Source organism: Dipodomys spectabilis, unplaced genomic scaffold (assembly GCF_019054845.1).
Source record: "Dipodomys spectabilis isolate Male_0828 unplaced genomic scaffold, ASM1905484v1 ptg000256l, whole genome shotgun sequence".
Lineage (NCBI taxonomy): Eukaryota > Metazoa > Chordata > Mammalia > Rodentia > Heteromyidae > Dipodomys > Dipodomys spectabilis.
The window spans coordinates 2,167,706-2,192,258 of NW_024870933.1; the positions used below are offsets into that span (position 1 = coordinate 2,167,706).

General features: G+C 35.9%; 1 protein-coding gene across 13 annotated transcripts in view; it reads right to left on the reverse strand.

Moving 5' to 3' along the window:
* Positions 1–24,553, reverse strand: part of Slc4a10 (solute carrier family 4 member 10) — a 274,758-nt gene that overhangs the window by 161,313 nt on the left and 88,892 nt on the right. For all 13 annotated transcript variants that reach the window (XM_042699499.1, XM_042699500.1, XM_042699494.1 and 10 more), the window contains exon 2: positions 4,309–4,390. In XM_042699499.1, the coding sequence (XP_042555433.1) occupies positions 4,309–4,390 (82 nt within the window). The remainder of the gene's footprint in view (positions 1–4,308; positions 4,391–24,553) is intronic.

Consider the following 24,553-nt stretch of genomic DNA (forward strand, 5'->3'; position numbering starts at 1 on the left):
GGATAAATGGATCAAGAAAATGTGGTATATATACATAATGTAGTTATATGTTTCAACCAGAAAGAATGGCATTGCCCCACTTATAACGAAATGGAAAGATTTGGAAAAACTTATACTAAGTGAAGTAAGCCAGACCCAAAGAAACATAGGCTGCATGGTTTCCCTCATTTGTAGCAATTAGAATGAACCTATAAACCTACAAGTAAAAAGAAAAGTAATTACACCTGGACAAGATCGATTTAAATAGCAGTCTAATCATTCACAAAGTGAGAACAGATATTCTAGGAGAGCAACTCAAGAGCTCAAAAGTTACGTGCAAATGATCATATAAAATGATCCTTGCTGAAATGAACTCCAAGAAATGGAAACAAGAGGTTTTTTTTGTACTATTTGTGTTTTCTTTTCTTTTCCTCTTTCCTTTTCTCTTTGGTTTATTCCCTTCTGTCACTATTTTGATTTCTGTACCCTTTGTCTTGTACATAATTTTATCTGATTTAGGGAGGGAAAAAGGAAGCGCAGAAATGTTGGGACAAAGAGTGAACCAATTCAATAGTCAAACCCACCAGACACTATGTGGGAAATGAACTATACAACTTGGAGAGGAGGGAAGTTGGGAGAAGGTTGTGCTGTGATTTCAGGCATGAGCCAACAACATCTGGTTGTACAACTGCTTAAAGATAATAGAAAAATATATAATTTGAAATAGAGAAAAAAAGAAAAAAACTGGGAGAGGATGAGGGAAGGGGGGACACTGTACAAAAGGAAATGTACTCAGTACCATGCTTATGTAACTATAATCCCTTTGTACATCACCTTTACTATAAAATTTTTTTTAATAATCAATAAAAATATTCCATAGGACATACCTTTTACTACTATGTGTTTTAAAGATGTTATCCTTTACTTACTTAAGTCCCTTTCAAATTTAACTTGGCTTTCTATATTTTATGTATCCCTACATATATATTAAAAGGCAAGTAGAAGAAAGAATTTAGGGTATTAAGGCACTTTACCTTTTGTAGTCTCATACTTCAGATTAACATGGGAGAACAAGAATAAAAGCTACAGCCTGAACAGTTTTGCTTTACTCAGAACCCTGAGGTTGGCTAATTATAAGGATTCAATATCCTTCACTAAGTTTTACCACACAAAGCAGAAGAAGGCTAGAAAGAACATTTTGCCAATGTGAAGGAGATTGGAGTGTGAGAAACTCACCGTACACAAGGTACAGAAGGAACAAACTAGAGCAATCACAGTGGGAATGAGAAGAGGGTAGAAGAAACACCACTTGGTTAGGCTTAAAGAATTTATAGTTGAGCCATGCCACAAAATACAAAGAGCATAAAATCTCATAAAATTTTATACTTGATGAAAGGGTGATATTGATCAAAATGCATTGTATTGAATTGTAACCAATTGCTTTGTACAAATACATGTGTGCATGTGCATGAATGTGCATGTGTGTGCATGTGTGTGCGTGTGTGTGTGTGTGTGTGTGTGTGTGTGTGTGTGTGTGTATCCTGGGGCTTGAACTTAGGGCCTGAGCACTGTCCCTGAGCTTATTTGGTCAAGGCTAGAACTCTACCACCTGAGCCATAGCTTCATTTATGCCTTTTTTTTTCAGTAGTTAATTGAAAATAAGAGTCTCTTCTTGCCCAGGCTGGCATTGAATTGTGATCCTCAGATCTCAGTCTCTTGAATAGCAAAGCTTTCAGGCATGATCCAGCAGCACCTGGTTGTACAACTGCTTAAAGAAAATAAAAAATATAACTTGAAAAATAGAAAAGAAAAAATAAAAATGATGCAAATTATATATAAAAACAGATTTATAGGTCAAGAAATTATATATTCATCATGTATAATAGATTTGAATTAATTAATATATCACACCAAGCTGTTGTTACCTAGCAGGTGATCATTCTACTAAATATATACCACCTGAGATTTCATAGATATTTTTAAGCACCTGGCATTTCTACAAACTGTACTCAGAATTTTAAATTATTAGCTAAGAATATACACATAAACTCTGAGAAACAAAAATGTCAAATTTAGAATCTTAATTAAGAGTTTATATTTATGAAATGTGTTTGTCTACAATAGCAATTTCAAACTGTATTTCATTTGAAACATTTGTTTTGTAGTATCTACATTACGGAAAAAGCTCTTCAAAGGTATTCTGTTATTTTCCTTTACTTAAACAAGGGGGGCAGCTATAATACCCTCTTCCTCAGGACTACTACCTTTCTCACTTGACATGCTTCTACTTACTCATTTTATATTATAAAGTCACTTGATTTTTCCTAAATGACCACCTCCTTCATTGTTATATATAGTTTTATATAATTCTAGGTAACCAACCTAGAACCACTAACTGGTCTATTAAGTTCATGTGTACATCATAGCATCTGCAAATGATAGATATTTGCCTGTTTAGTATGGAATAGTAACTGGAAGAGTAATAGAAAGGCATTATAAAGTAGCTCCTGTTTTCTCAATTAGCAAATATTCAAATCCTAAATGTAATGTTACATTTGCATTTTATGGTTAATTTCAATAATCAATGACTGATCCATCTATGGTAGGCAGGTGGTGGGACTAAATTACCCACTATAGGTAAAGAGTAAAATCTAGCTCATTCAGTTGTGCTGTGCTCATCAGAAATCACTTTTAATAAACATTGTATCCTGACACCTATATTATCTGCTTTAGATGTTGACAAGAATGTTTAAACCCATGATAGCTCTTCCATACAATTGAATAATTTTCTAGGCTGACTTATTGCTTCATTAGATTTCCTGATATGTGTTTGAGCAATATAAGGATCATTTGTCATGGCACAAAAATAGTAGAAAAAATATAATGCATTAAAAAAAGAAACCAAGCCGGGCGCTGGTGACTCATGCCTGTAATCCTAGCTACTCAGGAGGCTGAGATCTGAGAATCGCGGTTCAAAGCCAGCCCGGGCAGGAAAGACTGTGAGACTCCGATCTCCAATAAACCACCAGAAAACCGGAAGTGGTGCTGTAGCTCAAGTGGTAGAGCGCTCGCCTTGAGCTGAAGAGCTGAGGGACAGCGCCCAGGCCCAGAGTTCAAGCCCCACGACCAACAAAAAAGAAAAAAAGAAACCATACATTACTAGATTTTTCAAGTTTTTGCTCCCTTCAGTTTATGTGTGTGTGTGTAGCAAATTCCTAAGCTCACCAAATAAGTATGACTTTCTTCAAGCTGAATATTTTCAGCACACCAAGCAAAATGTCAGGCAAGGAGTAGGCATAGTTATGGAAGTTGTTTCCAAATATTATATTAGTGTTCCAAATACACAATTATTGTAGCTTAAGACTCAAGGTATCAAATCTAATTACAATAAATATGATTATATTGGGCCTAGGCATTGTCCCTGAGCTTCTTTTGTTCAAGGCTAGTGCTCTACCACTTGAGCCACAGCACCACTTCTGGCTTTTTTAAGTAGTTTATTAGAGATAAGAGTCTCAAGGACTTTCCTGCCTGGGCTGGCTTCAAACCGCGATCCTCAGATCTCTGCCTCCTGAGTGGGTAGGATTACAAGTGTGAGCCACGGGTGCCCAGCTAAATTACAATTTTTAAAATAAAAAACTTCCTAGCTCAGATGTTTAGACTTCTCTGATTGCACAGAAGACAACCTTGGATTTCACCTTTCATTATATACTTCATATGTCACTGGAAAAAATGTCTGGTTAAAAACATTAAAATGAGGGTCTATTCAGCAGTGCAGTGCACCCCTATAATGCAAGTACTCTGGGGATTTGTCAGGATGATCCCAAGTTAAATCAAGCTTCAGTAAATGAGATTCTATGTCAAATATAACAAAATTTAAATAAGAGAAACATAAATAAAATGAATCAATGCTGTGTGCACATTAAATTGTGGCATAACAATAATAATCATATTCTCATTATAGGCTTATAAATTCTTTTTTTTGGGGGGGTCCAGTCATGGGGCTTGAACTCGGCCTGGGCGCTGTCCCTCAGCTCTTCAGCTCAATGCTAGCACTTTACCACTTGAGCCACAGCACCACTTCTGGCTTTTTTCTTTTTGCTTATGTGGTACTGAGGAATCAAACCCAGGGCCTCATGTATGCAAGGCAAGCACTCTACCACTGAGCCACCTTCCCAGCCCCTATGCTTATAAATTTTATGAAACTATGTTAATTGAAATGCTGGCACCCAACAGTGTCAGGAATAGAGAATGGGTTCAGCTGTTCTTTATGTTGCAACAAACTTCTTATTTCCCTTTGACATACCTTTGGAATGAAAAGCAGTGCCTTACCTTCTAAGTCTTCTTTCTCAAAGTGTGTTTTGAGAATAGAACGAGTTCCACCTCTGTCCACAACCGCTTCTTCATCATTTCTCTGTAGGAGGTGAAGGGGAAAAAAGACTAAATAAAATACATATATTCTCTTCATTTCAAAAAGTGAACCTTAATTTAATCTCTCATTTAATTTAATTCAGTTACTTAAATTTATCAGCACTTAGTAGTTTTGGTTTTAATGTTTTGGTTTAGAAAGCTAAAATAAATTGGTACACAGGGGCTATGTTATTTGACTTTTCTGACATTGACAGCATCCAAAATTTCTCCTGACATCATTTGTTAGTGAAAATTTTAAAATCTTAAAAAGCAGAAAACAAATGGCTATCCTATTTAATTTAGTAACAGGTGTCTTTATCTCTCATAAAGAATTTTTGTTAATAAGATCACATTTTGACTCATACAAAGAAAATGCTATGTCATGGTGAAATAATTCAACTAACATTAAAAATTGATCTAAACCCTTGAAAGAAATTAGTACACAATTATTAGGTAAATGGCAATACTAATTACTTTGCTTCAGTACAGTGCACATTATTCAAACTATATTGTTAAATATGATCATGTGCATTAAACTATCACTTAATTTCTATATAGTTTTACCATTTTAGAATGGTTGGGAAGATACTATGTCTTCTGAACATTGTACATATGTTCAAAAGAATATAGTTTTTAATTTTGTGCTCATAAAATATAATGGAGAAAGTCTTCAGTATACTCGATTTGACCATGCAAGATAGACAAAATGCAAACAGTGGATGATGTGAAATATAAGCTATTTCCAACTTTATCTAGTTTAAGAGTAAACACTGAGGACTGGGAAGGTGGCTTAGAGGTAGAGTGCTTGCCTTGCATGAAGCCCTGGGTTAGATTTCTCAGTACCATATACACAGAAAAAGCCAGAAGTGGTGCTATGGCTCAAGTGGTAGAAAGCTAGCCTTGAGCACAAAGAGGCTCAGAGACAGTTCCCAGGCCCTGAGTTCAAGCCCCAGGACTGGCAAAAAAAAAAAAAAGTAAGCACTGTGCATAACAGGAAAAATTTAAAAATACACTGAAGATGGTGAAGCTTCTGCAATCTATTTCTAAATCTATTCTAGTATACAACTATTAAGAAAGAAGGAAAAAGCTTGGAGCTGGTGACTCATGCCTATAATACTAGCTACTTAGGAAACTGAGATATGAGGATTGCAGTTCAAAGCCAGACCAGAGTCTTATCTCCAATTAACCTCTCAAAAACCAGAAGTGGAAGAGTGGCTCAAGTGGTAGAGCACTAGCCTTGAGCAAAAGAAAGAAAGGAAAAGGAAGGAAGGAAGGAAAGAAAGAAAAAAAGAAAAACATCCACCACTGAAAAGCCAAAAAAAAAGTGCTGAAAATCTTCTATTGCCCAACTATTCTGACATACCCAATATTGGGGACATGAGTTTGTTGTGTCATAATATGTAGTGCTAAAAGTTAGACTGAAAGACACTCAGTGAAGAAAGAAATCATTGTGCATTTAAAACCATGGTCAGAACAGACAGAAAGGAATAAATACGCTAATTTCCCCTTGAGAATTATTGCCAATAAGATACCTAAAAATTGGAATAAAAATTGAAGAAAAAAGTAGAAAAATCAATACTGTCTAGCTATACATATATATGTTTATTTATATATAGTTTTTATTGTAAAAATACCGCACAGAGGGGTACAATTACATGGGCAAGGTAATGAGTACATTTCTTTTATTAATTTTTTTTATTTTTTTCAAATTTTTACTGTGATTAAGTGGTTACATAATTTCCCAAATTTCACATTATTGTGGGATATTGATGCTCAGTTAAAGTCACAAACGCATTCTAACTTTCCTGGAGCAAATTGTCTACCACGATCTATAACACTTATGAGTTCGATGAGCTTTGCGATACAGTTATTTCTTCAACATTGGGTGATATGTACATTTCTTTTGTTTTGCATAGTATCAGCTGTTCCCTCTTTCCCACTTGTTCTCACTTGAGTACATTTCTTATCAAGCATTGTTGCCTCCTCCTTTGTTTCCCCTACCCATCCCTTCCCATCTCCCACAGCTCCCCTCCCCTCACTGTCCTCCAACCCTTCTGGCCAAAGTTGAAAAGTTCATTTTTCGATATAACGACTTGTACATCTCATTGTTGCCCTGGGTCCACCTGTATCCCTATTTAAACGATGTTTTTCCCTTCCAATTTATACCAACATCAAATACAATGAAAGCAGGGGTTATACCGTGGGAGAGGGACATACAAGCAACAAAGAAATCATCTTATAAATATGTTAGAAACAATCGCAAGAAAGAAAAAACATTTGAATACTTATCTTAGTTCATCTCACCTAACATCAACTTATCTGACCTTTTTTGCTTGTCTCAGACATATACTAGTTATTGCAAATAAGGGAATCCATGGGATCTATGTTTCTTTGGGCCTGCTTACTTCACTTAATATAATTTTTTCTGAGTCTTTCCATGTCCTAACAAATGGGGCAATGTCATTCTTTCTGTTGGAGGCATAGAATTCCATTGTGTATATACCACATTTTCTTGATCCATTCATCTACTGAGGGGTATATGGGTTGCTTCCATATCTTAGCTATGGTAAATAATGCTTCTATAAACATAGTTGTGCTGGTATATACATTTTAAATGATAGAAAATAATTCCAGTATTTTTATGTTTGGACTTAATCTTTGGTGACCTTGAGAAAGAAAATGACAAAGTCAAATTTGATCAAGAAAACTACTAGTGGGGCTGGGAAGGTGGCTCAGTGGTAGAGCGCTTGCCTTGCATGCCTGAGGCCCTGGGTTCGATTCCTCAGCACCACATAAGCAAAAAAAAAAAAAAAAAAAGCCGGAAGTGGCGCTGTGGCTCAAGTGGTAGAGCACTAGCCTTGAGCTGAAGAGCTGAGGGACAGCGCCCAGGCCCAGAGTTCAGGCTCCACGACTGGACCCAAAAAAAAAAAAAAAAAAAAAAGAAAACTACTAGTATAATCCATGATGAAGAAATAGGAGAAAAGGATACAGATATTTCCTTGCACGGCCTTGCTAATTCTCCTTAAGATCCATCCTACAATCCTCTCTTTGCTAGACCAATAAATGAGACTTAAGTCTCAGCCCATCCACAAAAATGAGTGTCACAAAATGTGACCCCTAAACTGTATTACAGTCTAAAATTACCACAAGATTGTTACAATTTTCACGGACTAAAAACCAAAGAGAGCTGTGGAACTTAACATTCAGGGTACAGGATAAATTATATCAATGCTATACCACCAAAAGATGAGCTACACTTAATAAAGTTGAAATGCGAGAACTGCTTGTGTGTACATTATAGAGGCAAGTGTTCAAAGGCCTCATAGATTAGATTGTTTGACTGAGTTTATCGTATAAGGTCAGAGAGTCCTGAGGACACAGTCATTAGTATGACTGTGAGAAATGATCCCAGCACCCTCAAGGAACTCTACATTGCCTGTCTGAAGGACAGGAAATGCAATAAAAACTGCTGTCACTGAACTAGGATCCCTAACTCCAATGGGGATAATTAAGCTGAAAATGGATCAGGTAAGGTCCTAGTGACAGCCTTTCATCACTGAAGACAAGATGAGTAGTTACTTCCTATACAGCTGAGTTAAAACAGTGATAGGAATAGGCAGATCTGAAAAGCTCTAGGTTGCTGATCAAGGTATTCTTAAAAGTGAAATTAATGGATAGACAATCTACAAAATTCTTTTTCTATCTCTGTAAGCAAAAGCAGTTCTAAATCCAGTAAACAGAAGTAAAGCCTGAATCATTAAAATAGCCATGGCCTTCCAATCAATTCTCACAATTTAATCAGTTTACAATCCTAGAACCCTATGAACAAGGTAAAACGCAGCTCTACTTGAGGAAGGATCCTTCCCCAAAGAAATGGACCACCTTTTACTGGGATTGAGCACCGGAAAAAGGAAATAATCAGACTCTGGGGAGATGATGATTGCTGAATCATGGACCTGAACTAACACTAATCTTCATAAACTTAAAATATTTCCATGTTTCACTAGCCTTATTGATGTCAGGTAATCAAGGTCCTTTCGGCTTAAGTCCATCTCACTATGAGTCCGGTGAGTTTCTAATCACTTCTTTTTACTTCCCCAGAGATACAGGTTATAATTAAAGAATTCTTTTTAGAGAGTGGGTGTTGTTTTCTTTTTCAGGTCAGATAGACTTTTGCATATGTGAAGGCTAAAACACTACTACAATTAGAAATAAAGGCTAGAGAAGAAGAAAATCAGAGAAGTAAATTAATTATTCCCCAGGCCATAACAGGTGCCAGAAAAGAAAATGGTCTTAGTCTAAGAACTAAACTGTTAGTGTTACATAGAGAGAGACTTTATTTTCTTCTGTGATTTAAAGGAAAAAAAATCAGGAAGGGCAATGTGGGGATGGGTTGGGAGGGATGGAGAAGAGATGAAAAGGGGGGGGGGCGTCAGTTAAAATGCATTGTACTTATAAGCTCATTTGTTTAATGGTAGCCCTTTGTATGCTGCCTAAAGATAATGTAATACATTTTTTAAAGAAAGAGAATGGTGCTCAAGAAAGCTTCCACTCTATAAGTTTGCTTTGAAGACCAAACTGAGGGGTCATATCATCTTCCATCATTTACAGAGTAAGTGTGTGAAGGAATCAAACTACTGAGACAAGTGGAAAACATTGCACGGCATGCCATTAAAACATACAACTTTAATATTATGTGTATCATTTAATTTTTTCTGGTCCTAAGGCTTTGGCTTAGAGCCTGGACACTATTCCTGGGCCTTTCTATGCTCAAGACTGGTGCTTTACAACTTGGGCCCCAAGACCACTTCCAGCTTTTCCTGTTTGTGTGGTACTGAGGAATCGAACCAAGGGCTTCATGCATGCTAGACAAGCACTCTACCACTAAGCCACATTCCCAGCCCCTATTTAAGTTTTTTTAAACCAGAAGGCCAAAATAAATTGAAATCACCTTGGAAAATGCCATTTTATTTGAAACTACAAAGACCATTTTTTAAACTCTGAATTCAAACAATTTATCAGGATCTGTGTCTCAGCATAGTCTCTCCTGACCCCATGAGACACAAGTCACAGGCTGAAAATATGATATTCCACTGTGTGTTTTGTTGCTTATGAGAAATGAGAGGTGAGCTTCCTTGGCTGAAATATGCTTGTAATCATACACCTAGAAGTAACGTTCATTTAACACATGGAGACTGAGTCCTTATGAAGCTTATCTTCTGGAACTACAAACTACTTATATATGTAAATAATTCAGGCTTTTTCGCAGACATGGGCTTTTTAAAACTTTATTTGGGGTAAAACAGAATATGTGTTAGATACACTTTTACTCACTTTAAATGCCTGATGACAGCATTTATTTAGTCCTTTAACACTACTATTCATTTCATCTTTATAAATAGGAAAGTGGGTATGCATGCAACCCCCATTTCCTTTACCAGTCTCCTATCTAATTCCCTGAAGGTATTTCTAAGCAATCCATACACTAATCAGAAAAGTTCATTGGAAGCATATCATTCAATAGTGTATGAACAGGGGCTGGGAAGGTGGCTCAGTGGTAGAGTGCTTGCCTTGCATGCCTGAGGCCCTGGGTTCAATTCCTCAGCACCACATAAGCAAAAAGAAAAAAAAAGCCAGAAGTGGCTCTGTGGCTCAAGTGGTAGAGCGCTAGCCTTGAGCTGAAGAGCTGAGGGACAGCGCCCAGGTCCAGAGTTCAGGCCTCACGACTGGACCCAAAAAAAAAATAGTGTATGAATGGTGCAACTTGGTATAGTCTGTTCTAATAGGAACCTAACTACAGAGGTAGAAAATATTTTCAAGTTTTTTACAGTTAAAATATTTTTCCTCAGCCATCTCAAATTAGCGTAAATGAGAGGATTTATTTGTTCTGATTATAGATATATGGATAAATACCCACTAGTAGTGTTTATAAAATATATTAGAATTGTGTACATTCCACAAATCTCTGATAGCATAATGAAAATATTATCCCCTTATCCTATTAATATACATGAACAAAAATAAATACTTAGTAAAAATACTATTACATGAAGGGGGAAGAAAAATCTAAGTCATTAAAGAACATTCAACACTATGGTTAATTTAAAATGCTTAATTTCTGTCAGAAATAAAAAAGAAGGCATGGAATAAACTTCTGGATATGTAAAAGGAAATGAACAAGAGTAACTAATAAAAAGTAATATGGAAAAATGTTAAAGATGAGTTCCTATAACTCAAGAAATATATGGTTCTGCCAACTTCAAGGCTTAGTATCTTGGGCAATTGGAAAAAATTTTTTTCTAATACTAATTTGAAGAGTAATTTCTATTACTCTTATCTTGTCTCATGTATAGATATATGTATTTTATAGGCATGACATAAGAGCTATCTTTTTAAGTATTCTTTCCAAAGACTCTAAATTGAATAATTTTCATTAATGTAAAAAAAATGTCATTAAAAAATTAGCACTGAAGGCAAAGCATGGTGGTACACATCTATAATCCCAGACACTTAGGAGACAGAATGGTAGGATTTCAGTTTGAGGCCAGACCTGGCAAAAGTAGCTCAAGGCTCTATCTAGAAAAAAACAAAAACAAAAACAAACAAACCTGAAAGCAAAGAAATGGGGAATAGTTCTAGTGGTAGAATGTTTGCTTACCAAGCACAAGGCCCAGAGAGTTCAATCTTCGTAAAAGAGAAGAAAAAAACCCTGGATCAGTGACCTCAATCTCAGACCTGAACTTTGAAACTACTATAGGAAGGAGAAAGAGAAACAAATCTTCTTGGCACAGGTAGGAACATATTGAGCACAGTACCACGGGCTTAGAAAATCAAAGAAAGAATTGACTAAGGGACTGCATCAAATTAAGAAATTTCTTTATGGCAAAGGACATAGTTAACAAGATAAAAAGCAACGGTCTACAGAATGGAAGAAGATCTTTGGTAGCCAAATATAACCCAATGATCTAATATCCAAAGTATACAAAGAGCTCAAGAAACTATACCCTCAAACAATCAGCAACTCAAATAATAAGTGGGCAAATGAGCAAAATAGAGACTTTTCAGGAAAAAAAGTAAAAATGGCCAATAGATATAAAAAGAAATGTTCAGCATCTCTGGCCATAAAAATGCAAATTGAAATAGTAATATCACATCTCACCAGTTACATTGACCATTATCAAGAATACAAGCAACAACAAATCCTGTAGAGGACAAAGGAATCCTAACATACTGTTGGTGGGAATGTAAACCAGTGCAAAGCAGTGGAAAGCAGTTAGGTGATTTCCAACAAAGCTAAACATAGAACACTATGCTGTGATCCAGTAATGCCATTCTTGGGCATTTATCCAAAAGATTACAAATTAGGATACTGTATGAAACCTGGAGACCAAGCCCAAGATATAAATAAGCCTGCTTAGACTATCAACAACATGCAGGCAACCCTAAATTATTAGGAGTCAACCCCCAGAGGATTACTTGCCAATTGGATTTGAAAGTCAGATATAACTCATGTCCTTTCATTTGGGCAACAATAGCTATGTTTCCATTGATCCTTTTTCTCATTTTATTCATGCTATTCCCTTAAATGGAGAAACAGCTAAATATGTCAGCTCATCCTCGTTAGAAAGTTTTAGTCACATAAGAATGCCACAACTAAAAACTAATCATGGATCCTGTTATACAGCCCATAACTTTCAGCTATTTTTACAGCAATGGAAAATTCACTCTTTATTCCTTATAAGCCCCAAGGTCAAGAACTGTAGAACATATTCATCAGGTTCTTAAAAACCTATCTAAATAAACAATAACAACAAAAGGGTAATAAGGAAATATTCCCTAGAGATCAATTAAAGTTTTATTTACTCTAATTTTTTTATTCATGACCAACAGGGTCTTACAGTGGCTGAAAGGCATTTTCAAGCAACCTCTTCTTTTACTGAACATAATGCACCATCCTGATACAGATCTTCAAGGAACTAGGTCCGGTAAATGGTCTTACAGTCTTATTACATGGGGTAGAGCATATGTTTCTGTTCTACTTCCTATAGTATCTCAGTGCCTCCCTACTCAAACTCAAGCCATGCCATGAGTTGAAGGACCAGCACTTCAACCCTCTGTTACCGATGGAAAAGATGACCTTGCAAGACCCTGAACGGAAGTACCACACACAAAACACACCACACATATAGCAACAAAATGGCGCCAGGCAGAAGAAAAAGTGATGTGAAGGGTGAAAGCTCTCCACACACTTGAAAACCAGCTTGTAGTTTATCTAGCCGCTGCATCTAACAACCCTACTCAGGTAGCCTAAATTCCCGGGATAATTTTCCTTATAATTTTGCCAGAGGTTCTGAGCTCATATGCTGAAGCCACCTATATATAGAGTACTCACATGGCTGGATAGTGAGCCCCCGTTTCCCATTGTAACAATTGGGTAGGGGGATAATGGGTCCTACCAGCAGGGCCCTTACTTAATAGAACTGACTGGTAGGAACTACCTGAACTACAATGTTTGTTTTTGTCCTCCTCTCCACCCCTTTGATTTTCTACTACATCGGTAGTAACTATCCTCAGAATATACCACAAGAACGTTTACACTATCACCTGTTCATAATAATACCCCCCTAAGCCTTTCATTCAGACTGTAGGGTTAAATGCCTCTAGTTGGACTATAGACAATTCAACTTTACCCCCAAGTTTAGATCACTGCCACATGAAACATAAATGAAACTGAGACTAAAGCAGTTCTTTGGTGCCCTCCTCGATCCTCTTTTTCCCTGACAACTAAAAAAAAAAAAAAAAACAGGCACTTTCTCATTATTTGATTGTGGGGATCCCACAGACACTTCTTGTCAGGAAGTGACCACTGCTCTTCTAATAATTCTATTCTTGGGAAGGTGGAATTATATCAGGCTCTGTTATATAAGTAATTTTCAATAATTCATATGTGCCATTTTCAAACAAAATTTGGAGACTTACAGCTGTTTTCTTAAGTAGAACTGGTTTTTAAAGTATGATCTGTATGGAAATTATACAAAAAGTGATGCATCATTTGTGATGAAATTGGAACATAATCTATTTGATCATGTCATGGTTTGTACTTCTCATCCTTATATGTTAGCTATGACTAGATCCATTAACCTTACACAAGCAGAGGCATTTTAATCTAACTTTTATAAGGGGATTTTATTTCACTTCTTATATTTCCCACATTAACATAGCCAGTTAAAACATCACCCAAGATTTGTTTGTTTTTTATTTCTTGTGCCAGTTATAGGCCTTGAATTCAGGGTCTGGGCACTGACTTGAGCTTTTTTTGTTCACTCTACTACATTAGCTAGATCCACTTTCAGCTTTTTGGGGTAGTTTATTGGAGATAAGAGTCTCATGGATTTTCATGCATGGACAAGCTTCCAACTGCAATCCTCAGATATAACCGTCTGAATACTTAAAATTACAAGCATGAGCCACCCATGCCTGGCTCACATCACCCATGTTTTTGTGCTCAATCATGGAGCTGCAACATGAGTACCATTCAATTTCACTAGGTAGTGGAAGGGAATGTCTGGAATTATTGTTAAAACTGGCCCTATGTTCCCTTGTACATACCAAATGCTTTATTGGATTCTTAAGGGACTTCACTGTTTCTGCAGCTTTTACATGTTAGTATGGCTGCTCTTACCCCTTCTCTCAAAACAGCTAGCCAAGTGATTCTGACTTAAAGAACTTTACCCAGGAGTTATTAACTCAAACTCATACAGATCAAACAATTTTAACAATGCTAGATGCATTAGAACAAGTCATTGAATGGCAGAGAGCACTAGCAGGCTCTGTTTGAAGGATAGCAACTACAATGTGATCCTGGTTTTGAAAAATTTTGTGTAACTGTACTACATTGTAATTCTTCCAATGTGATTAAGAACTGGTAAAAAAAAAAAAAAAAGACATCGTTGTGGTACTTTCTCTGATTCCCTCCACCAGGAAGTAGATTAGATTATTATATATTATTATTACAATTGCTATCACAGTTCAATGAGTTACAAAGCTGTACTTACGAATCAGTTCTTGAGGAACTATCAAACAGTCTTAGTTTAATCCTAAATGTGCTTCTCTGGACTCAGCCTCTGCATATGGAGATTATTTGTCGTGAGAATAATCCTTACTATTATTTTAGACTTCCAAGTAATATGTGGTGCTACCTCTCAAATGGAACAGCTCAGAATGAAGATGAACATGCTGCTTTCTTCACAACTGATGGCTATTTTAAAAAACGAAAACAAGGGAGATGTGGCAACCTTACAGCCCTATGGAAACTGTGACAGCCTACAGGAGATGTAACTAGTCTGCTTGGAATGTTAATAATACCAGTAGAAATCTGATAGTGTGGTGGTGTTTATACTATGTCTAAGTAAAAAATATCAATATGTTATGAGTGTCTGACCTTCTGCAGTAATCCAGTAAAAAAAGACAAGGAGGAATCCTTGTGTGCTTCCTGATTTCTTATTATCTACTTCTTGGAATGTTCCCTTTACTTTATTTTCCCATAAGTCCAATAAGCTAGCCCTAGAACAATCTGTTTATAAAAGCAGAGGTGGAAATAATATATTTGATTTAACTATAAGTCAGTTAGACTCATTTCTCACCCCTGTGAGTGAAATAAAATATTATGGGCACTGGGCATTTTTCATTCCTCACCCCAAATCTTCTGGCCAGAAGCAGAGTATACAATAAAGCCACTCATACAGCCATATTCATTGTTGTATTATTCACCATAGCCAAGGTAAAAAAACAGCCCAGATCCCCTTCAATGGACAAATGGATAAAAAAGAATGTGGTGTGTATATATACAATGGAGTTTTATTCATCCATTAGGAAGAATGATATTACATCATTTGCAAAGAAATTGATGGAAAAATCATGATAAATGAAGTAAGTCAGGCCCAAAGAGACAAAGGACACATGTTTTCTCCCATATGTGGAGGCAAAATATATAAATGGTCATTTGTAAGTATACACAAATGTGTTAACTAAAGTATAGTATATTAGGAGACAATTCAACTAGCACAATTACTTAGAAAACTAACTCATATTCCAAGGAAGTGAACTCTAGGAAGCTAGTACTAATGAAGGAAATGGATAAATGAAGAGAGGAAGGTAGGTAAGATTGCAGTCATACTACTCAATGTAAATCCTGTGAAACTAGTAAAATTGAAGGGAGTAGCTGGGATGGGGAGACTGATGAAAGGGGAGATATTGATCATCATGTATTTATTTATTTTCATTTTTCAATTCATCTGTAATTGAAAAATAGCCCAATTCAAGTTCCTGCTCCCTCAGCATCCTGAGTACTAAAATTACAGGCATGTACCAGCATCTCTGGCTAATTTAACCAATTTATATTATTTTATTAACTTTAAGTAATTGTATAAAGGACTTTCCATATAAGTAAATGAACTCTTTCAACTTTTTACTAACATTATACTTTGAAGGTACAATTCCTAAAATCTAAAATAATGTCTATTCTATATGCCATCATAATAATGAGTTAAGTGTATCTAATATACCAAATTAAGTAATACTATGAAACTTATTTCTTCTGAAGTAACTCAATAATCTCTATTTCTCTTCCTTTCTCCATACTTTTATTTTAAAAGAATTTGAGTCCCTTTCTAAAGAATCTAATTGAGTTGGCAAAGCAACAAAATTAAATTCAATTTACTTATGCAAAGTAAATGTGTTGTTTTATCTTTACACATACAAGAAAAAATAGAACTGAGATAGAAATTAGAGCATACAATCCTCTGTTGAGGGAGTCTTGCTAAGAATGTATGAATGCAATCATCATATACAATATCTCAGACATTCATTTTTCATCTACTTGGAAAACTCTATATAAGCACCATTGAAAGATCAGTTGGGATAGGCTTGAAAATTAGGTCAGAGACTCTGGTCTATTGAAATAAAATAGTCCAGAGTTAAGATCATGGTTGAAATGATAAAGGTAAAAGTTTTCTGATATTGAAGCTACCTCTAGCTCAGTATTAACTTCAGTAAAATATGTAAGGTTATTGTTATTCCTGCCACTTTGATTTCATATAATTGCTTAGTTTGTAGCAAATTCTAAAAATGCTATTTCTTATTATTATTTGGATCTGTATTTAAGAAATCCACAAAATTCAGGAAAACATGGCTGGCTTTCTCTATCAAAAAGTTTACAGATTTCATGAAAGCACAATGCTACAATGGTGGTGTGAAAGGAAAACGTATAGGTGGTGCTCACCATCAAGATTTTTGTATTTCTCCTCTGATAAGTCAGCAAAGATTGGATTTTAAAAGATTCACCTCTGACTGGGCTGTTGTGCATTCAAAACACAACTGACACCAATACTCCTCAAACTCTTCAATGAAATTGCAAGTGAAAGTTCACTATCAAACTCTTTCTATGAAGCCATTATAACCCTCATTCCCACACCAGGCAGGGACTTATCAAAGAAAGAGAACTATAGACCCACTTCTTTGATGAACATCGATGCAAAACTTCTCAACAAAATTTTGGCCAATCAATTTCAACATCTCATTAAAAAAATCATACACCACAATCAAACAGGATTCATTTCAGGGATGCAAAGCTGGTACAATATACACAAATCAATTAATATAATTCATCACATCAACAAGAACAAGGATAAGAACCACATGATTATCTCAATACATGGATTATGATGAAGGTGCTGGAAAAACTAGGAATCCATGAAACATTCCTCAATATAATAAAGGCAGTGTATGAAAACATACAGCCAGCATTATGCTTAATGGTGAAAAGATAAAGCCATTGTCTCTAAACTCAGGAACAAGACAAGGATGTCCACCCTCTCCACGTCTCTTCAATTTAGAATGCCTAGCTATAGCAATAAGAAAACATGCCAGGGCTGGGAAGGTGGCTCAGTGGTAGAGCACTTGCCTTACATGCCTGAGGCCCTGGGTTCGATTCCTCAGCACCACATAAGCAAAAAGAAAAAAGCCAGAAGTGGCGCTGTGACTCAAGTGGTAGAGCGCTAGCCTTGAGCTGAAGAGCTGAGGGACAGCGCCCAGGCCCAGAGTTCAGGCCCCACAACCGGACCAAAAAAAGGAAAGAACGAAAGAAAGAACGAAAGAAAGAACGAAAGAAAGAAAGAAAGAAAGAAAGAAAGAAAGAAAGAAAGAAAGAAAGAAAGAAAGAAAGAAAGAAAGAAAGAAAGAAAGAAAGAAAGAAAGAAGGAAGGAAGGAAGAAAGAAGGAAGGAAAGAAAAGAAAGAAAGAAAACACGCAAACATAAAAGGGAATCCAAAAAGGGAAAGATGAAGTAAAGAGCTCCCTCTTTGCAGATGACAGGATCTTGTGTTTAAAGAATCCCATGGATTCCACTTCCAAATTACTTGAGCTGATCCAAAATTTTGGTAAAATAACAGGGTATAAAATTAACCCTCAAAAATCAATGGCTTTTCTGTATGCCAACAATGAGAACAGCATGGCTGAAATCAGGAAAGCAACTCCTTTTGTAATAGCCACACAAGGATCTCTATGATGAAAACTTTAAAAACCTATAAAAGGAAATTAAAGCAGAACTTAGGAGTGGAGAAAACCTCCCATGCTCCTCTCCTGGATTGGGAGAATTAACATCATCTGCCAAAGGCTATCTACAAATTCAATGCAATACCTATCAATATTCCAACCTCATTCTTCAATGAAATAGAAGAAGCAACCCAAAAATTCATATGGAATAATAAAAGACCCTGAATAGCAAAAACAATCCTTAGCAGAAGGAACAGTGCTGGAGGAATATCAATAACAAACTTCAAATGCTACTACAAAGCCATAGTAATCAAAACAGCTTGGTACTGGCACAAGACTATTCTTGAGGACCAATGGAATAGGACTGAAGACCCAGAAAACCCCTCTGTATACTATTTTTTACAATTTAAAAAAACATAAAAATGACTAATACTTTTTAAAAGTTGATGCCTAAGTAGAATTCCTAGATAAGATATAAATAACAAAAAAATTCTAAAACCCATTTCATGTTAGGAATTTCTATGAAGCAAACCATCATCAATAGGTGGATAAGTAGAATCAGTGAGCACCAGAATAGGAAAAACAGAACATATGGAATAAAATAATAGTTACACAGGTTTTGGTCTCATTCATTAGTTTATTTGCTCACTTAGACACATTCAAAAACAACCTCCCTCTCTATTAATTTCTCTGTCTCTAGTTTTATTGTGATAAATCCTGAGAACAGAAAGGTAGCCCTAACAATCTACTTACACTTTGTAATTTTCCAAATATGGGGTAGATTTCATTGTGTGTTAGTTAGCTCTCCTTCACAAGATTCGTTCACACCAAGCTCAGATCCATTGTAGAGTGAGAAATTAGATTAGACAAAAGAGTTTCCCTGGAAAGCAAAAGAAAAAAAGAAAAAGGAAAAGAAAAGAAAAGAAAATGAAGAAGAATAGAAAAAAGGAAAGAAAGAAATTGGAATTTCCCAACAGAAAGTATAGCATGAATTAAATGTTGGCAAAATAGAATCACAACTTCAATTTTACTTTTATAGATGATGTATTACACTATTAAACATGATTTAAGCTATATTTTAGCTTTTTAAATAGTTAAAACGCTGTAACATTTGAAAGAATTGATATTATTTTTATTTCTCTTTTGCCTGTTGACATGCAATACTTAAAGACAGATATAATATCACTTCACAACTTTGGCAGGGTGGGGAGGGGAGATGGGAAGGGATGGGAAGAGGAAACAAAGGAGGAGGCAACAATGCTTGATAAGAAATTTACTCATTTCATCAAAGAAAGAGAACTATAGACCCATTACTTTGATGAACATTGATGCAACACTTCTCAACAAAATTTTGGCTAACCGACTTCAACAATTCATCCAAAAAATCATACACCACAATCAAACAGGATTCATTTCAGGGATGCAAAGCTGGTTCAATATACGCAAATCAATTAATATTATTCATCACATCAACAGGAGCAAGAATAAGAACCACATGGTTATCTCAATAGACGCAGAAAAAGCATTCGACAAGATCCAACACCCCTTTATGATGAAAGTTTTGGAAAAATTAGGAATCCATGGAACATTCCTCAATACAATAAAGGCTGTATATGACAAACCTACAGCCAGCATTATCCTCAATGGTGAAAAACTAAAGCCATTTCCCCTTAACTCAGGAACAAGACAAGGATGCCCACTCTCTCCACTTCTCTTCAATCTAGTATTAGAATGCCTAGCTACAGCAATAAGACAAGATGCAGACATAAAGGGGATCCAAATAGGGAAAGAAGAAATAAAACTCTCCCTCTTTGCAGATGACATGATCTTGTATTTAAAGAATCCCATAGACTCCACTCCCAAATTACTCAAGCTGATTCAAAACTTTGGCAAAGTAGCAGGTTATAAAATTAACCCCCAAAAATCAATGGCTTTTCTGTATGCCAACAATGAGAAAAGTGTGGCTGAAATTAGGAAAGCAACTCCATTTGTAATAGCCCCACAAAAAATAAAATACCTAGGAATTAACTAAAGAAGTGAAGGACCTCTATGATGAAAACTTTAAAATCTTGAAAAAGGAAATCAACACAGAACTTAAAAAATGGCAAAACCTCCCATGCTCCTGGATTGGAAAGATTAACATCGTGAAAATGGCAATACTTCCCAAGGCTATCTACAAATTCAACGCAATACCTATCAAAATTCCACCCTCATTCTTCAAGGAAATACAAGAGGCAATCCAAAAATTCATATGGAACAATAAAAGACCCCGAATAGCAAAAACGCTCCTCAACGGAAAGAACACTGCTGGAGGAATATCAATACCAAATTTCAAACTCTACTATAAAGCCATAGTAATCAAAACAGCTTGGTATTGGCATAAGAACAGACCTCAGGACCAATGGAATAGAATTGAAAACCCAGAAATGAACCTACAGACGTATAGCCATCTAATCTTCGATAAGGGAGCTAAAACAATAGAATGGAAGACAGACAGCCTCTTCAGTAAATGGTGCTGGCAAAACTGGTTAACTACATGTAGAAAACTAAAGCTAGATCCTTATATATCATCCTGCACCAGAATCAACTCCAAATGGATCAAAGACCTTGAACTCAAAGCAGACACTCTGAAAACATTACAGGATGGAATAGGAGAAACCCTGGGTCTCCTTGGCTCAGGCCGAAATTTTCTGAATAGAGACCCGGAAACACAACAAATCAAAGAAAGGTTGGACAAATGGGATTGCATAAGGTTGCAGAGCTTTTGCAGGGCAAATGACATAGCTAGCAAGATCAATAGAAAGCCCACGGATTGGGAGAAGATCTTTACTAGCCATACAACGGACAAGGGTCTCATATCTAAAATATACTTGGAACTCAAAAAATTAAACCACCCAACAACAAATCCTCAAAGAAACAACTGCCCAATAAGTAAGTGGGCGAAAGACTTAAAGAGAAGCTTCTCTGAAGAAGAAAGAAGGATGGCCAATAGACACATGAAGAAATGTTCAACATCCCTAGCCATAAAAGAAATGCAAATCAAAACAACATTGAGATATCACCTCACTCCAGTTAGAACAGCAAAAATCAAGAACTCTAACAACAACAGATGCTGGAGGGGATGTGGACAGAAAGGAACCTTACTTCATTGTTGGTGGGAATGTAAACTTGTTCAACCACTTTGGAAAGCAGTATGGAGGTTCCTCAAAAGACTTCACATAGAACTCCGCTGTGACCCAGCAATCCCACTTTTGGGCATTTACCCTAATGTTTACATAAAAGACCACACTAAAGCTACCAGCACAACTATGTTTATTGCAGCATTATTTACCATAGCTAAGATATGGAACCAACCAGCCCCTCAGTAGATGAATGGATCAAGAAGATGTGGTATATATACACAATGGAATTCTATGCCTCCATCAGAAAGAATGACATTTCCCCATTTGTTAGGAAATGGAAAGGCTTGGAAAAAATTATATTAAGTGAAGTAAGCCAGGCCCAAAGAAACATAGGTCCCATGGTTTCCCTTATTTGCAATATCTAGTATAGGTATGAGTCAAGGGGAAAAAGTCAGAGAATGTGATGTTAGGAAAACGAACCCTCAAATATGTATTTTAATGTTTTTGTTTCTTTCATGCATGTGTTTCTAACGCATTTATAAGATTATTTCTTTGTTGCTTTGTATGTCCCTCCCCCACAGTGTAACCCCCGCTTTCACTATATTTGATGTCAGTATAACATGTGGAGGAGACGGGGACAAACAAGTCGTTTAAGGATTCAGGTGGACCTGTTGCAACAATGAGAAGTACAAAATGTCATGTCAAAACCAGCTTTACAATGTCGGTGGGGGGGGGGGAAGAGGGGGGGTATGATTGGGTGGGGGGGAGGGGGGAGGCTGGGAAGGGAGGTGAAGGGTAAACAAAGGAGGAGGCTGCAATGCTTGGTAAAAAATGTATGCATTATCCTGCCCATGTAATTGTAACCCCTCTGTACAGTATGTTCTCAAATAAAATAAAATAAAATTTAAAAAAAAAAGAATTTGCATTTTTCTACTTCCTGTATATTATGAATAGTACTGCTGTGATCATGAGTGTGCAGATATCTCTTCTAGATCTTGTTTTTAAGTTCTTAAGTCTTTTGTCAGTGTCTCAGAATCCAAAATCATATGGTGATTTTACTTTTAACTTTCTCTCCCCAGTAATAAAATATTTATTAGTTTTATTAGAGTATTTACCAGAAACACACAAAAAAAATTTATGGGTCAGCAAAGGACCAGATAAATAGGAGTGGAATAACTCATAATAAGTTCAGCTGCATGATCGATTTAGGAAATTGTTTTTTCCCAACAAATTATAAGTTGGAAACTCCTAGGTCTCTTTTATAGGAGCTCTAAGGGTATGATTTTGGTCAGACTTTAAGATGAGCTAAATTTAAATAATGGATGTTTCAATCAATTGTGTCATCTTGGACAAAGTAGGAAACCCAACAGACTGTATTTCTACAAATTATTTTAAGACCACACTCAGGATTTCTTGGCATCTATTACTTTCTACTTCATCTTGTAAATCACAATCTATAAATTCAAATTTTCTCCTGTAAATTTTCTCCTATAAATATAAAACTTTGGCACATAGTTCAGTAAGTTTTATCACATGCATAGATTCCCAAGCCCACTATCACAATCAAGATACAGGATAATTTTATCATCTCCAAGAAAATGCACTTGCAATTCATCCCTTTCTTAAGTACACTTTGGATTGTTTCTTCTGTTTTCTCTGTTTTCTGGAATAGTTAGATAAGACATTAGACCTGTGTCTCCTTATTCTTTCAGTTGTATTTTTAATTTTCCTCTCCGTTTGGGGGCAGGGGGATTACCTCATCTTTATCTTCTGTGCTTTGTGCATACAACTCCATCTCATGCTGTAATCAGGGTGGGACATTTATCTGGCTTCTAAAAGAGCTGGAACTGTGACTGGGTTTTAAAACAACTCTCTTCATTTCTGTACTTTTTGCATTTGAACTATTTTATATTTCTTAACTCTGAAAAGTTTTACTTATTTTCTCAATGATCCTGAGTAATATTTCTTTCTTTTCTTTAATGAATGAAATATCTTCGTTGTCTATGGGTACTAATGATCTAATTGGGGAAATTTTTCTCACCCTACCACTCTCTGCTCCCAATAGGATTCATTTTTCTGTTTGGCTTTTCTGTTTGGCTTCTATCTTATGGAAAAAAGTTATAGAACTTTTCTTCAGAGTTCTCAAAATCTTTGGTTCATATGTTGGAAACCAAAGTTATTGGAAACTCTAGGATGTTCATAGAATAGGTCAACTTCGTAAAGGGACTTCTTGTCTCATTTTTTAGGAAACCTGATGTCAACATGCTTGGTACATGCCTTTTGAGCTGGTTACCACAGAGAAAACCCTTTAATATCTTGTCTGGTCGCTGAAGTCCCATTTAAATGATGCAATATTTTATCTTATTTTCTAAAGGTACTAATGACAGAATTTGGAACGCTTCTTCTTTCATTTACTTCCTTCCATCAGTAGATTCCCTTATTTCCATTTGTTTTGACTCCTATCTTTTGCATTACAAGTTTTCTTCCAAGATCTCATGGTCCTTGGTTGCCTCTTTGTAGCTATAACAGATGAAGGAAGCAATTGGGATCAAGCCTTTCTTCCTCAAATCCAGCTGTTTGTATTTAGTGCTTTCTCCCATCACTGTACAGGGGTTACCTCATCCAGTGGGACTGCTTCACCCTCTCCTAAGCATACAACTCCATCTCATGCTGTAATCATTGGGCGACATTTACTTGGCCACTAGAAGAAGGGCTGGATCCATGACTAGCTTGGATTGTTCTCAACACTTGCCATTGAAATTCTGTTTTCTCCATAGATCAAGAAACTTAATCATTTTCCATCTGTTTTTCTGCTTACACAATTCTGTTTCTGGTTTTTCACTCACCCATTCTTCCCAACTCATCTTGTCTTGGGAGAAAGAAAGTTTTTTTTTTTTTTAATTCCTCAATTTTCTTATAAGAGTATTTATGCAGTAAGAAAAAAGTAGCTACTTGTTTAACTACTAGTTTTACCTACAATGTGATTTTGTTTCATCTTTAACTCTGTTTTCATGGCAACATATTAAAGAGAGTAAGTATTATTCTGTTCAATATATTGAACTTTTAAGTCACCATGCCATTTTTAATTATTCTAATATTTATTTTGCTACTGTTATTATTCTCCACCATTTTTAATACATTTTACTACCTGCCAGTTCAGAGTAAACACCCCTCAGTAAGCCTAGGAAATTACTTTTGATGCCCTAAAGCATTCTTAGAATTCTTAAATTTTGAAAGCATTATCTTTTATTGAGTCAGTATTTACGAATCATTTAACATGTGCCAGAATCTGTGCTGAATTAAAAGACACACTTGCTTTCCAGGATTTTGCATTCAAAGAGAAAAGGTATAGGAGTGCGTAATTTTTTAAATAGTACACAGTACACAGGAGAAATATTAAGTAAGATTAGTTATTCTAAGAGATATATAAATGACCACCTAATCTCACTAATGTATGCTAAAACTAAGTCTGAGAAAATGAACAAAATTTTCAT